Consider the following 16,437-nt stretch of genomic DNA (forward strand, 5'->3'; position numbering starts at 1 on the left):
ATTACATATTTTTTAAAAATAAAAATATATTTATTTTCCCATTTATTTGAAATGGAAATGTTTGAAATATAAACGTTTTTAATGACACTTTCAATCATTTTAATCTGTTTAATGTGTGAATAAAAGTATTAATTTCTTAAGAAAACGTACAGACCCCAAACTTATAATACAATATAATACAATATAATATAATATAATATAATATAATATAATATAATATAATATAATATAATATAATATAATATAAGACTGATATTTGACAATTTTGAGATCATCATTCTTTAGCCTTATGAATTTTAATTAAAATCTAATTTAAATTAAGCTTGAATTAATTTAAGTGATTACTTAATAAACTTGCTTGATAAACTCAATATAAATAAAATTATGCAAAATTAAATTACATGAAATTATATTTATATCTATATATATATATATATATATATATATATAGCATACAAAGTTTATTTTAAGAAAAACTCTCTTACATTCACCAATGCTGTATTTAATTTTAATCAAAAGTACAATTATTATTTTTATTATTATAAATTTTTTTTTAAACAAATGCATTTAACTGACATGGAAAGTTCTGGAACAATGTAGTTTCTAATGACATATCTGATAAATTTTCTTGCTGAATAAAAGTATAAATTTCTTTCAAAACATTTTACAAAAATATTTATAATATTTTATAATTATAATATAATATAATATAATATAATATAATATAATATAATATAATATAACATAAATACTGATATTTGACAATTTTGAGATCATCATTCTTCAGCCTTATGAATTTTAAATTTAAATTAAGTTTGAACTATTAAATTAAAAGATTACTTAAAGTTTTTGGTTTCTTTATTTGGTTTTGGTGAATTTTTTGAAAAAGTCTCTTACATTTACCAATGCTATATCTAATTTTAATTTTAAGTTTGTATGTAATTTTTTAAAATACAAAGAATATTATTATTTAAAAATAAATAAATAAAAATATATGTATTATATTTGGAACAATGTAAAAGTTTTTTAATGACACTTTTGATCAAGTTACAGACCTCAAACTTTCATAATATAATGAGAAATAGATCGACTGGATAGATAAATAGATTGCTTAGAAATATATATGGTAAATTGCAGCACTATGAGCAGGCTGTGTATCTATGATCTCACATTTCCTGTCACCATCACAAGAAATGTTGATGAAACTGATTCATTAAGTTTTGCCCCATATGTTTGTTTGTTCCCAGGAGTAAGATGTTGAAACTTCAAAGCGAGAGCTGTTGTTTAATTAAACTCTGCTATTAAAAAGCAACAAATAGTTTCTTCCTCTGTTTACTACAGGCTATAATGCCAAAAGCAATTACCAGCTCTTCCAGAATAAACGCATAACAGGGCAAGCCTCTCTCCATGGCCTTCAAATGCAATTAAAATATTATTTCATAATAGATGCGCTGAGACAATGTCCCCGCAACTTAACTGCGGTGGCGGAGCACGTAATCGCATAGAGGTTCAGGTAGGCACAGTCACATGCACTTACCTTCTGGTATTCGGATTGTATGGCTCCGAATTTATCCTTTGCCACTCTAATGACGAGATCTGCAATGACAGGAGAAAACACAGTCAGCATGCTGCGGCCTCGTACAGTGCCGCCACGTCAGAACAGGTTACGTAATGTTATTCTACATCCAGCTGAATAAAAAAACCCCCACCAACAACGAGACCACTGTGGATGAGGGTGTTTAGCCCCTAGCTGTCTCCACTTTCACAATTACCACAATCTTCAGAGAACATATTAGCTGTCTTCATACAAACAGACATCATAAAGTTTCCTCAGGGAGCGTCTGAGCAACATTTAGTTTGGTTTGTGAGCTTCTGTATGACTGAGCTGATAAAACTTGCATTATAATCCATTAAACATAGGATTTGGACTACAAGCAATGACAAATCATATGCACATTATTAAAAGGGCAATAGAGAAGGAAGCAGTGCTGTTACATAAAAAATTCTGTACATTGTATTACAAAACAGAGACAGTTCAGTCAGAGATAGTAAAAAGGTGAGGCCACAGACCACTTGTAAAAATATGAAATCATAACGCTCAATATGTCATCTGAAAAAAAGCATAATTTATGATTGTTTTTGGTTTTAATATTGAAGGTTTCAGTCTTTCAACATCTGAGTAGAGAGGATGGTCACCAAGTAAACTGACTTGCCTTAAAGAGACAGTTCATCTGAAAATGAAAATATTGGCATCATAGTCACCCTCAAGGTTCTGAGTTTCTGTCTTTTGTTGGACACAAAAGAGGATATTTTAGTTACAAAACAGTTGCTGGTAACCATCAGTATTGGGCACGTTACTTTAAAAAATTAATTATAGTTACTAGTTACTTCTCACAAACAGAGTTAGTAACTGAGTTACATCATTATAAAAATAACTAATTACCAGGGAAAGTAACTATAGTGTTACTTAAAAAAAGAAAAAAAGTTCAAATATGTCAAATAACTTGGATGGCCCAATATTAAATGTTAAATGAATGAAACTGACACTAAATCAAATAAATTATTATTATAAAACCTTGCAAAGTAATCTACAATATTTTAATGTTGCTGTGGGACAATGTGAGAGACACCTATAAAATTCAATAAATTAGTGTAAATATTATCAACCCTCTACGGAAACCTTTTTTTAATTTTTTTTAAAAATTTTTTTTAGTTTACTCAGACTAATATTAAATATCAGATATATATATATATATATATAAAGCTTAATTTTTTTAAAAAATTTTAAATAGTACACTCTCAGCTTCAATCAGTCAAGTATTAGAATATATTATGATAATTTAACATGAAACTTTAGTAACTAGAATAACCATATTTGTCATGCAGACTAAACTTAGGAATGGTGGTGATGCTTAAGACACTGTTTGTTATTTAGTGTTTCTATAAAAAAAAAAGTGTGTGTGTGGGGGGGGGGTAATAATAATACTGATACGATAACAACACTACAGTAATAATAACAATTCTAGTACTACTAGGATTAATGAGCTGCTGGGTTCACGAATATTAATCACGTTGTCTGCGTTTGCTCTAACTGATCAAAACAGCGACAATAATAGGTCAGCGCCAGCCAATGAGATTGCCGTTTGCGCATTAGTCCCCCCACTACCAGCAGTTTTTAAAAGCTGAAGAATTCCAAAGGAACTCCGTTATTTTGACAGGAAAATACAGCAAAGAATATCGTTTACATGTAGCGCGACAATTCTGCATGGTATATAAGATTCTCCCGCTCTGCATCTTTCTTTGTGAGTGTGTGAAACAAAGCGAAGGTGAGTTTATGGTTCATCAAATACATGTACGCTGCGCATCCATTCAGATGAACTGAAAAATAAAATTATAATAGTATTATAACGCCACATTTTATTGTCAGTAATGGTAACAGCGTTGTAATGGGGGAAACAGTAATTTGTTTGATCACTTTTTACTGAAAAAAATAACGCCGTTAGTAACGCTGTTTATTTATAACGCCGTTATTCCTCTCACCACTGACTTTCCATATGTGAGTCGGCATTGTCAGCATCATTAACTCACAACCCCCCTGCAGCTTCCTTACAAACCCAAGTTTGAGAAACCCTGCCCTAAAGGGACTTTGGTTCAGATCCGAATTTAAGCTGCTCCAGAGTATCTCTTCACAGAAAACGACTCTCTGTAGATCCTGAAGGTTCAGGTTTTCCATTCCCACAGCACCGAAGTTTCATAACCACCAACATACAACATACAAATCACCTGGATACAACATCACAAACAACAGGTGCATGGCAAACATCCCAACACACTGAAGGAACAGCCTCCTGTCCTATAGCTCATCACCAAAAAAAAAAAGAAAATATGTATTTCACATCCCATCATAAACAAAATAGCAGAATATCAACAACGCAATGTGAATGTGATTTAAAGAGGTCATCGCCCATTTTCCACAAGTTGATATGATGGTCTTAATAAAAAGTCTATAACATACTTTGGTTAATATTTCTCAATGGTAGTGTAAACCAAAACCCTTTTTACCTGTTCAAAAAAAAGCTTTGTTCAAAGCGACCCGTTTTGATGCATGTCCCTTTAAATGCTAATAAACTCTGCTTACCCCGCTCCTCTCTTCTATGGGGTGACAAGCCATTCTCTGAGAGACTGTTTACTTTAGTTGCATTCAGCTGTGAAACTTCCTAGCACATTATTAAGAAAGGCAAATTTGCAAAGATTCATAAAAACCCTTTATATTCACTTCTGCTGTAGGTGAAACTGGATCACGAATGATTTGCGCGAACATATGCATTTAAGCAGATCGGGGTGTATTCCCCTTCACAAACAAACGTAATCCTCTGCGTCTTCAGTGGCTCAGATGTTGGGAGTAAATGATGACTGCTGTGTTCATTATTACATCCAACAACAAAACACCTCAATCGCTTAGGAGACATTCTTGTCTCCCCCTGCTCCGGCGTCGAAACAATGACTCAGTGCAGGTCTGTGCTAAAACGCCAGTGTCAATCAAAAGTCATGGAAAGGGCCTGTGCAGAACTATGTCATTCTGCCAGAAATCTCACAACAGCCTGATCTGAGAAAGTGATTATTATTATTGGGGACTTTAAAGAGAAAACACTGGGTGGACTTTTATCATTATAGGGTGGATGTGTACATACACTGCCAACACATTTATGTTCTACAACAAGTAAAAGTGAATTATGCATCCACTGACCGCTTTAATATTTTAATGACAGTGTAAACTAAACTGACCCTATAAAAATGAACAACTTAATACTTTGTACTCTTTGTCATGAAATTGCAATAATATGCATAGCCTTATTTTTCTTATTTTACAGACAGTCCTCTCAACCTGTCATATAGAAATCGCTTCCTTTTACCATCCATCCAATCAATTCCAGATGAATAATATTAAGCCCCATCCTACAGTTTTTACTCATTAAATGTCCTGTTTCAACCAAAAATATGTCACATTTGTAGTAGGGCCACATTTGTGTTAAAAGTCTCAAAATCCAGTATTAAATTTGATTGAAAACATCATAAGGATACAAGGCACATCCTCCTCTTGCTGCATTGCAGGGGTTTTCGGTCCTCTGAGAAGAGTAGCAGAGAGTCAATAATGTACTCAACAAAATGTTAGATTTTTCATAAGCATATTATCTCTGTTTCTTCAGAGGAAATATTCACTATGGCTACTTCTGAAAAGCTCAGGCCTCTAAACTAGGGCTAGGTAAAAAAATGTACAAAACAATATTGATTCTTAATAAAAGCCTGTTTTCAGTTAATGAACAGAACATTGTAGCGCACATCCTATCTAATAACTCGCAATAAGCTTTGTGCTTTGTTGCTTTTGATATGAAGGTCTCAGATTTCAAATTCTGTCCATTTTATTACAGTATTCAAACAAAGCTGTTTTGGTGCTGTATAATGTGAAGTGACAGACCACTGTAGTGCCTCAGTTCAAGAAAAGCGGCAGTGTGAACTGATCATCGCCTTCATTTTAACCAGTTTCAACACAAAATAAAATGAATAAACATCGGAAGGTATGTTAAAAGAAAGAGTACAACTTACCGAAATCCGTATCCTAACTCATGTAATCACTCAATCAGTGTCAGGGTTGCCAGGTTTTCACAACAAAACCTGCCCAACTGCTACTCAAAATTAGCCAAAACTAGTCCAAAACAAATCACGTTTCGAGGGGGGTCCCTTGGGAAAAATCACGTTCCATTTCCTTGAGAAAATTTGGCAGGCACTGTAGCCTACTGATATCGAATCAGAAATGTAATCAAATTGCAAGCCCAATTGCTACTCAAAACTTGCCTGCCCAACTGCTACTTAAAATTAACCCCAAACTATCTCAATCGCATTTCAAGGAAAATCGTGTTCCGGGGGGTAAAATACACATCTTTTGGGCGGAATTCCCCTGGTAAAACTAGTATTCCAGGGGCCAAATATGACGTTACTGGGGTCTCTTCAACCAGAGGACATAAAAAACAACCTGCGGAAACAGTGTTAAAATAGCCCAATTCTGCGGAAAAACCACAGACTTGGCAACACTGATCAGTGTTTCAAACCGTGCAAAGACATCAGTATAATAGCTTGTAAACAATGTCACGTAACGTCACATTTACCTCAGAAAAAACCTATTCAATGACCATAAACTCATTTGCCAGCTAGGGAAATTAATTGTATGAAGTGTAACTTTATTATTATTCTTAACCTTCACTGAGTGTAATTTAAGCGTTTGTATACAAATCAGTTCATTTTAACCTTCAATTTTATAGTAATGTAGTACCAACAGACTCTTGTGTATATTGCACAGCATTAGTTGAGGATTTTTTTCCTTGAGAAAATTTGGCATGCACTGTAGCCTATTGATATCGAATCGGAAATTTAATCGAATTGCAAGCTTGTGAATCAGAATGGAATCAAACTGTAAAATTTGTCAAAACCCAGCCATACTCTAAACAAAACTTTTTTTTTTTTTTAAATAATTATCACTGTACCTCAGGGTTGCCAGGTTTTCACAACAGAACCTGCCCAATTGCTACTCAAAACTAGCCCAATCACATTTCGAGGGGGGTCCCTCTGGAAAAATCGTGTTCCCAGGTTTTTTTTTTTGGTGAGATTCCCCTGTTAAAACTTGCATTCCAGAGGCTAAATATTACATTACTGGAGTTGCTTTAAACGGCGGATATGAAAAACAACCTGCGGCAACAGTGTTAAAGTTGGCAACACTGCTGTACCTGTACAGATACCTTTAAGTTACAAGTTTTTTTATTTTTGCAATAATATGGGTCTAACTTGGCTCCTACAGAGATTTCCAATGGGTCCTGAAGGCCTACTCATCTTCAAAGGCAGGCAGAATCAGCAATGTTTAGCGGATCATCATATGTGGCCATTATAAAAAAAACCATCACTAGTCACCGCTTTAGCTATACTTTTCTGGTCCCTATAAGTCCTTGGTTAATTAGCATGACCTTAATTCAAGGAAATACGCCTTCATTAAAATCCCTTGGCACATGATTGCCTTACTTTTGCATCATATCCAACAATGAGGAATTAATTATACATGAAGGAATGATTTCTCAAAGAAATTTCAAACTCCCTATTAAGTTGCTTCTAGTCATCATATCCAACTTATAAGTCACATTATTGTAATATAATTATGTTTCAGGGTGTCCTACGTGTAAAAATCAATTTTGAATTGCTTTTGATTGTTTTTAGAAGGACGTTTTGTTATAAATTTGCCTACTACAACCAAAACGTACTTCATTATTTTATGCTGGTCAAGCATATCATCAAAATTAGCAAGCAAAAAGCATTTTACCACACAGACAGAGAGCGAGAGAGTTCAGTGGTCTGTGGACAGATTGGATTGTGGGTAAGGAATCAGTGGGGCATAGTCCTACAGCTGTCTCTTCCAGAAAACTCCAATTCTCAGCGAAAAACGAAAGGACAAAAAGGATAAGCAGTGCAGAGAGGAGAAAAATAAGATCAGTGTGGAGAGGAAAGAGAGAAAGCTGATAAAAAAGAGAGATGAGGAGGTGAAGTGTGTCTCTTCTTTTCCTTCACGATTGATCGGGGCTGTTGCATGTTGTCGTTTATCTTTAACACACTCACACGTAAACACACAAGCACACATTTAGAAATATACTTTTTTTAAACACCTTACAATCTTCTTACAATCTCTTGCATTACCAAATATTACCCAATAAGGCAGCTGACTTCTTACGGTGTGTTCACACTGATAGCAATCTGGAGTGACAAAACAACTGGAAGTCATTTTTTTTCATGAGAGATGCCGATTTGAGGTGACACGACCAGCAGACCCCATCGGCGATACGACAAGGTTAGGAAAAGTTCAATTTTATGTGACGCAGCAACTTCCAATGCATTTAAATGTTCAATTTCAGTCAGACTGAATAAAAAATGTATCTTTTAAAGCAGCGCGTAAATGTTTTAGTCCAAATCTAGATGATAATAACCATCTGAATAGTTATTTTTTAGTGGAAGCTCTTTACTTCTGTCTACCCTGCATCCATCCCACCCGCAGCGGCACTCAGACAGTGTCCAAGAACTTCATAAAGGCTAAACAAACTGTGCTGGCAGTTTCTCAGGCCGGATCTATTTTCTCATAGTCCTCTGCGAGTACCTCTTCTCGCTTCTCTCTCTCGCTGACCTGGTTTGATTGGCTGTGCTTCCATTCAACTAACAGGAAGTAAATAAACTCCAGGGCTCAGCGGTAAACAAAAGAGGGGCCAAAGGCACCGAGTGACTCAAAATACCAGCGCAGAGATACACACCTCAGTGGACACGGCTACTCGCTTTGTTTCTTGGGGGTTACTTGTGGTACCCTGAGGTAATGACATAAGCTGGTATTTTTTCTTTTTTTGAGAGAGAAATTAATACTTTCATTCAGCAAAGACACATTAAATTGATTAAAAGTGTCAGTAAAGACATTTATAATATTCCAAAAAAACCCTGCATCAAATAAATGCTCATATTCGCCAGAATTCTGAAAAATGTAAACACTGTTTCCACAAAAATATGAAGTAGCGCAACTGTTTTCAGCATGATCATGTATAGGTCACATCATTGTGCAAAGTGTCCTTTAATTCAGATCTGGGTAGCAGAAAGATACAGCGAGGATTACTCTAAATGTGGCTTTGTTAGTGATCTGACAGAATTACATGTGGTAAATGATAAACATCTTATTGTGTCTTTGCATGTCCTTGTGAGTTTGTTCATCCACTGGCATGCAATGATTGCCACAGGCTTTGTCTACTGACACAAATTACTGCACATCATCGTCATGTTTACTAAACTATAATCAAGATGTTTGCTTTACATTAATAGCACCTTTGCTCTTTTTGTCTGTTATGCTGGTTTTCATTCTTCAGCAAGCAGTTTTTTATAGCAGTGGGTCTAATTTTTGTTACACTCCTAGGAGAATGCAGACGGAATCACGGAATGCAGTCATAAAAATGGAATTTACTGTGTAATGCGGAATGTCACAGAATTTGCCAAATTTTGGATGAAATAAATCAGAAGTAGGTCAGTATCATGAAGTAGACTTAAGGCATTTAACCATTTCTTTTGAGAAATACTATCTTCTTATCAGAAACAGAAACTTAAAGTCTTCACAGACACCCGTCAAAATAAATGTTCGGTTTAACTTGAAGAAATTGTGACAGAAAAAAATACTACTACTAAAAAAATTAAAACACTATTTTTTAAGGAATATTTCCCAGAAAAAACATTTACCATAATTTATTTACCAGAAAAAATACTGAAAAAAACAACCCCATAATATATATACACATTTCTTTTTTCTTTTTTTTTTTAAATAAATCAATGAATTAGAGGTGCTTTTGATTACAATGTAAAGAAACCATTAAAATGGTATCCAGAAGATTAATGGAAAACAGAATTTAGTAAAAAATAAAACTGAATTTGAGGAAAAAGGTATTTTATAGGGCCTTAAAACACTTTTTAAAAATTGCTGTTAAATTGTGTAAGTTTCATGATTTCAATTAATTAGACATGCTTTTTGTTTAATATTTCTTAATTTAACCATTAAAACTGAGTCTAGGGATAACAAAAACAACACAATCCAGGAAAATTAAAATAGAGAAAAACAGAATTTGCAAAAAATGTAAACAAAATTTTGGGAAAAAATTAAATGGATTTCACAGGGCCCTACACTCCTCATTGAAACTGTTGACAGTACTTTTTGTCAGTAGGCCTGCATTGTTTTCTCTGAAAAAAAATTGCTGTATTTCAAATATATGAAACATATATCATATATCATATATATTCTAAATATAACAATACTTTTTTTTTTTTTTCATAAAATGGCAAACACATATGTATAAAAATAAAAGCATGGTTATTGGTAAATATCAACCTAAAACACACACAAAAGTATCATAAAAATAGCTATATGACTTTTTATATGACTGAATTTTTAGCATCATTACTCCGGTCACATGATGCTTCAGAAATAATTCTAATATTCTGATTTGCTGCTCAAGAACACTTACTATTATTATTATTATTATGTTGAAAACAGCTGAGCAGATTTTTTCAGGTTTCTTTGTTGAATGGAAAGTTCAAAAGAACAGCATTTATCTGAAATAGAAATCTTTTAACTTTATTAAAGTCTTTATCATCACTTTTGACCAATTTAAAGCATCCTCGCTGAACAAAAGTATGAATTTGAATATTGGGAAAAAAATGATCCTGACTCCAATCTTTTGAATGGTATAGTGTATAATGTTACAAAAGCTTTTTAGTTCAGATAAATGCTGATCTTTGGATCTTTCCATTCATAAAAGAATCCTGAAGAAAATGTACTCAACTGCTTTAAATACTGATAATAATAACACTAATAAAAATGTTTCCTGAATAGCAAATCAGCATATTAGAGTGATTTCTGAAGGATCATGTGACACTGAAGACTGGAGTAATATTGCTGAAAATTTAGCTTTGATCACAGGAATAAATTACATTTTAAAATATATGCATGTAGAAAACAGTTATTTTAAATAGCAAAAAATTCTACTGTTTTTGCTGCACTTTGTATCAAATACTGTAAATGCAGGCTTGGTGAGCAGAAGAGACTTCTTCAAAAGACTCAAAGTTTCTAAGTTTTCTGAAGCAATACAATAGAACAGAATTACTTTTCTGAGTATTTTTTTTAATGTAAGTTCAGCACAGTAAGTGCACTAGACAACATATAAGGAGGAGGAGAAGAAACGGTGCACATACTTCATTGGATTTTGTGCGCATCTTCAACACAGCTGATCTGAATATAAGGAAGTGCAGCCCACACTTTGAAAACCACTTCATTATAGATCAATTTGTGTTATAAATAAAACAGGGCACCTTGTGGTACATCACATAATGATGCATTAATTCTAGTTTTGTAACTAGATGGCATGCATCACGTTCTTTCATCAGGGCAAACTTCTCTTTGATGCTGCCATTTTGTCTCCATCCTCCACGGCACTCGTTCCTTCCTCCTCTCATCCTCCCAGCAGGACGCGCTCTCACACCCACGACTATGCTTTGGAGACATTTCTGAGCTTTCCTCAGAAGTATGCCACTCTTTTTTTTTTTTAAGTACAAAACCCCACCGTATCTTTATAAATATTTCATCATGAGATCTCCCCAAGGTGGCTATGGAGATAAGCAGCCTTGAATACATTTGTAAGCCACATCACCTCACATTATCATGGCACGACAGAGACGTGAAACTCTCCGAGGGTTTTTACATCTCATCAGCTAGACCTAAGACTAATATCTGTCAAGTGATTACAAATGCCCTTTCGGGGCATAAATCTTCTGAAATATGCTATGAAATAGCTGGAATGATGGAAAGAACGATATGTTAGCAGGCTACGGCAATAAAGATCAATCTGACGCCAAGAACGCACTGAAAATTTTATGTGCTAGCTCTGCTAATGTTTAAAATATTATCTAGCTGAAAGCAGTTGGCTAAATAATAACTAAACCCTCCTACTCAAAGGCTGTCAGTTTGCCTCTGTGCATCTGAATATCAATTAGTAAACATTTTTAATTGAACTTAACAGAGAGGTCAGTGTAAAGTTACACATAGTGTCAAAGCTCTCCCCCTAACCAGACCCCTAAACCTCCCCCCACCCCCCTTCAAAAAGTAAATCAATAAAATATGATTCATAGATTCTCTCAAAAATTCTCTCAAATCTTTTGTGTCAAATTCTTATATTTAAACAATAAAGTCAATTCAAATATTAAGACATTTTAGACCAGGGGTCACCAGACCCAGTCCCTGCAGCGTTTAGCTCCAACCCTAATCAAACACACCTGACCCAGCTAATCAAGGTCTTACTAGGTATACTTGAAACTTCCAGGCAGGTGTGTTGAGGAAAGTTGGAGGTAAACTCTGCTGGACACCGGCCCTCCAGGAACAAGTTTGGTGACCCCTGTTTTAGACTGTTACCAAACAAATAAAATCATTATAAACAAAAATCATCTTTTCAATGCAGAGGAAGCACAGACAGATGTATTACCCACTGTTTAATGTAGGACATGAATGCATTAAATGCATAAATAATGTTTTGATATTTTAATCCTAAACTGTTGAATGCTGATATGCGAAATTATTTGTAAAAAATCATAAGGGACTTTAAATTTAAAAATTAAAACCGCCAGTAGTTGGCAGTAAGTCACTAATTAAGCTTATAGCGTTAGTTCTGGCAAGTCATGTGAGTCAAGCTCGCATCAGCTGACTCTCAGCTGATCACATCTACCTATAGGAATACGACTTCGGCAGCTTGTCGCTTGCTCAGGAGCAAAACAGATAGTCGGTGATTTCATTCTCTTTAAGCGTTCAAGCAGGATTTCGCAACAGGGGCTCATTCCCACAAAGTTTCTCACCAAATTCGAGTTCTTAAACTCGAATGCGAAATCGCCGTGTTGATTGATATAAGCTGATGGACTCGGAAGTGACCTGAGCAAGCACTGCTTCTCGCAACGATACATCATGATGTAAACACTGCCCGCGATGCCTGCAATTTTCGCTTCTGCTAATGTGCCTGCATCATGAGATCAGCTTTCCCGGCTAGAAGCAAGATATCAAGAAGGGTTAAAAGCATCCATGTAATAACTGGCCATTTCACTCTTTATTTATCTCTCAATATCTTCACGAAGCTAAGCTATTATTTATTTCATTCTCATTGCCTAATGCTATGTTGGTAATATGCTATCGTTAAATATTGCTCATATTTTAAGGGTAGATATTCAGTAACGTTTGTTTGCTGGGCATCCTGTTGCTTAGGCTTATTGGTTGTACTGTGACACGCTAGTAATATTACTAGTTAAACTTACCAGAGCGACACTTGTTTTTAAATCTGTTGTCAAGGCTGTCGGATGTGAAACAGGCTTGCTGTTTTAGCATTGGGGATGCGGTTTCATTAAATTTATCCAACTATTATTTCCAAAATGCTGTGTTTTAGTCGGTGATATGCTGTTGCTTAAAGCTGTGAAGTGTATCGGTAACATGCTTGATATGATACTTAATGCGCTGTATTTAGATTTTACTAAAAAAAAAAAAAAAATGCGTTATTAAATTACATGCTGTACTGCATTAAAGGGGCATGCTGCTCTTCTCAGCTTCTTACTAAAGAAGAGCACCCCTTCGCTGCTTTTCTTCTTCTGTAAAGGCCGCCCCAGTCTATGCTATTTCAGAAAGTCTTGCTTTAACGATATCACGATATTGGGATTTTGCTTGCTTGTTAAGGCTTATCTAGTGTTCAGTATCATGTTTGTTGCTAGACATGCTTGTTCGCAAACAAAATGCTAAGCTTTGCCATTTGTTTATTTCTCCCCAACTTAAAGCAACATTTAAAAAAAAAAAAAAAAAAATTGAACTCTAGCTTATACAGGTTAAAATGTTAAATGCTCCAGGCAGGTACTACATTAAAGGGGGTTGCTGCTCTAGCTGTTTATGAAGAAGAGCACCCCTTTGCTGCTACACTCCTCTGATAAGGGGCTTGCTGCTCTTCTTAGCTGCTTATAAGAAGAGCACCCCTTCGCTGGTACCTTTCTCGCTAAGTCTCTGTTATTCCGAAGGACATGCTCTTTCAGATATGCCATCAGTTGTGTTGGGGGGTTCTAGCCTGTCGTTGTGTTAGGGGGGTTATTATTGCGGCTCTCCCTGCTTATTCATGGCATGCTGCATGGATGGGCAGGGAGTTTTTGCCCAGAACAGAACCATCCCGCCAAACCAACTGTATGCTAACTGTCCATCATTTTGACGACAGTGGTCCTGACAGAATTACTAAGTAAGTCATTGCGACTGAACCGAATCATTCAAACGGTTGATTCATTCACAAAAGAAAAACCATCACGTTGTTCAGAGACGTAAAACAGTGCTGTGGCTGTGTTTGGAACCTTTTTTTGTTGGCGAAATACAGCAAAAATAGGCAATATTACGGTGTCTAAAGCGTAATGTTAATATTAACTTGTAGTTTATTGAACTGTTGTATAAAATCAATATCACATTAGTATTTTTTGCGAAAAATGGCACTCTTCGTGTGATACTGATTAACTATATGAAATGATATGAATACACATTTTCTGCTGCATATCTTATATTTTGGGGAACATTCTAAATGCATTTTATTAGACTGAATCAAGAGTGAAAGAACAAGCTCTTAAATGAGAACAGTCAGTCTAGCTATTGTTTAAGCAATCATAACACCTCTTATAATAAATGAAGCTGTCCATACACTGTATGATACATGATTCTTTTACTTACGTCGTACTTTGTTGCTTATGATGAGAGACTATATAGACTATAAAAAATATGGACGTAGTGTCCGTGACATCACCCGTAGTTTTCTGAAGAGCATTTTTGAAGCTCTTAGTGGGCGGGAGTCGGCTGTCGCCATCTTGGAATCGTGTCACTGCACTCCCGGATAATCGAAAATGGGCAAAGAGGCGGGACGTGGGTGGAGCTGGTTGCCGAAACCACGCCCGCCTAGCGTGCCTCACTCAAGTGACCACGCCCTAAATTGTGCAGAACTTTAAAGCTTAATATAAATTAAAAGGATGAGTTCTAAAATAAAATCACCCCCCCTAACAGTTGACATGAAGGGCAAAATTAGCTATATAGACAAAAACCTTATTTTAAAATGGGGAGTCTGTGGGTCTCTAGCGGCCAGTCGATGAATTGCAGGTTTAGTCACTTCCGTGTTGGCTTCAAGAGGGAGACCGGGAGCTTGCCTCTTGGTCTGAACAAGACTCTGATTGGCCACTGCATTTTAAACTCAACAGAGTCGTCTGTGATTGGTTGTAATGAGCAACGCTGTAAAAACGCGCAAAAATAAAATATTATGTGATGCGAGCAGGTCTAAATTTAATACAGCATTAGAATATTTTCATTTAATTTTCATTTTCACTAGTTTCATGTTTTAAGAATTCTAGTTTTATTGAAAAACCAGGGAAAAAGCCCCCCAAGTATATATTTTTGGGTGTTATGGGAGGACCAGGACCCCCCCAGCCCCTACTCAATTCAAACATTGCCTTTAAGGTGGCCATAACAACGCCGGACAGCTATTTTCCATCTAGGCATTCAAGAACATTTGTCTTAAAGAGATACAAAACACAAATTAAGATATTTTTGATGAAATCCAAGAGCTTTCTGGTATACTTTTTGTTGGGGGCCTGAGCTCTGCTACTGAAGAAAGGCTAGAAACACCCCAGTCAAAATTACATTTGAATAACATTTTAACAACTCAAAGGGCCTGATTACAATTGTCACTTTATTGTGTTTTCTTTGATCAGCCAGTTATCTGATTTGTTAAAGCTGTTCCACTTACACTTGGCCTCATAAATGTGTCTCACATCACCAAAAGCAACAGCTACACGCTGCATTTTATTTATCATCAGCTGATTTCAAGATCAAAGACTGCAACAGCTGAGAGAGCGTCATCAGCACTGTTGAGAGACTTTAGAGTTCAACACTTTTAATGAAGAAGACTGTATTTTCAGCTTCAGAATGTGATGCTGAACAATGAGTTTCAGTTGTGGCAGTTGTGGCTATATCTATAAGTATGTTGCAGAAGTGTTGTGGTATCTGACCCTTATTTTTTGCAGTTTCACACGTGTGGCATCAACAACCAGATGCGTTTACACTTGTCCAGTCGTGTCTGGAATGCATCTCAAATTAGATCCTGGTTTGGGTGACTACAGTGCCTTGCGAAAGTATTCATACACATTTTTTTCACATTTTGTTATGTTGCAACCTGTGTTATACTGCTTTAAATTACTTTTTTCCACATCAATATACATTCCAAACACCATAATGGCAAAGCAAAAAACAGATTTGTGACAACTCTGCAAAGTTATTAAAAATAAAACACTGAAATAAGTACATTGCATAAGTATTTATATCCTTAACTCAGTACTTAGCTGAAGCACCTTTACAGCCTCAAGTCTTTTTGTGTATGATGCGACAAGCTTTGCACATCTGCATTTGGCAATTATCTGCCATTCTTTGCCTCAGTTCTATACCTCTCCAGCTCTGTCAGCTTGGATAGGGGCTGGCAGACATTTTCAGGTTTCTCCAGAAATATTTGATTATGTTCAAGCCCAGGCTGTGGCTGGGCCAGTCAAGGACATTCGCAAAGTTTTCTGTAAGCCACTCTTGCTGTGTGCTTAGGGTCACTGTCCTGTTGGAAGGTGAACCTTCTGTCCAGTCTGAGGTTCTATGCTCTGGACTGGGTTTTCATTAAGGCTATCTTTATATTTTGGTGCACTGAGCTTTCCTTCTACTCTGACAAGTCCCTCAGTCCCTGCCGCTGAAAAACAGCCCCACAGCATGAGGTTGCTACCAGCACACTTTACTTTTGGGAT

At 35.7% G+C, this 16,437-nt stretch overlaps 1 protein-coding gene across 9 annotated transcripts in view; it reads right to left on the reverse strand.

Moving 5' to 3' along the window:
• Positions 1-16,437, reverse strand: part of prom1a (prominin 1a) — a 73,771-nt gene that overhangs the window by 36,711 nt on the left and 20,623 nt on the right. For all 9 annotated transcript variants that reach the window (XM_051128266.1, XM_051128261.1, XM_051128268.1 and 6 more), the window contains exon 2: positions 1,538-1,596. In XM_051128266.1, coding sequence (XP_050984223.1) covers positions 1,538-1,596 — 59 coding nt within the window. The remainder of the gene's footprint in view (positions 1-1,537; positions 1,597-16,437) is intronic.

Source organism: Labeo rohita, chromosome 14 (genome assembly GCF_022985175.1).
Source record: "Labeo rohita strain BAU-BD-2019 chromosome 14, IGBB_LRoh.1.0, whole genome shotgun sequence".
In the NCBI taxonomy this organism is placed as follows: Eukaryota; Metazoa; Chordata; class Actinopteri; order Cypriniformes; family Cyprinidae; genus Labeo; species Labeo rohita.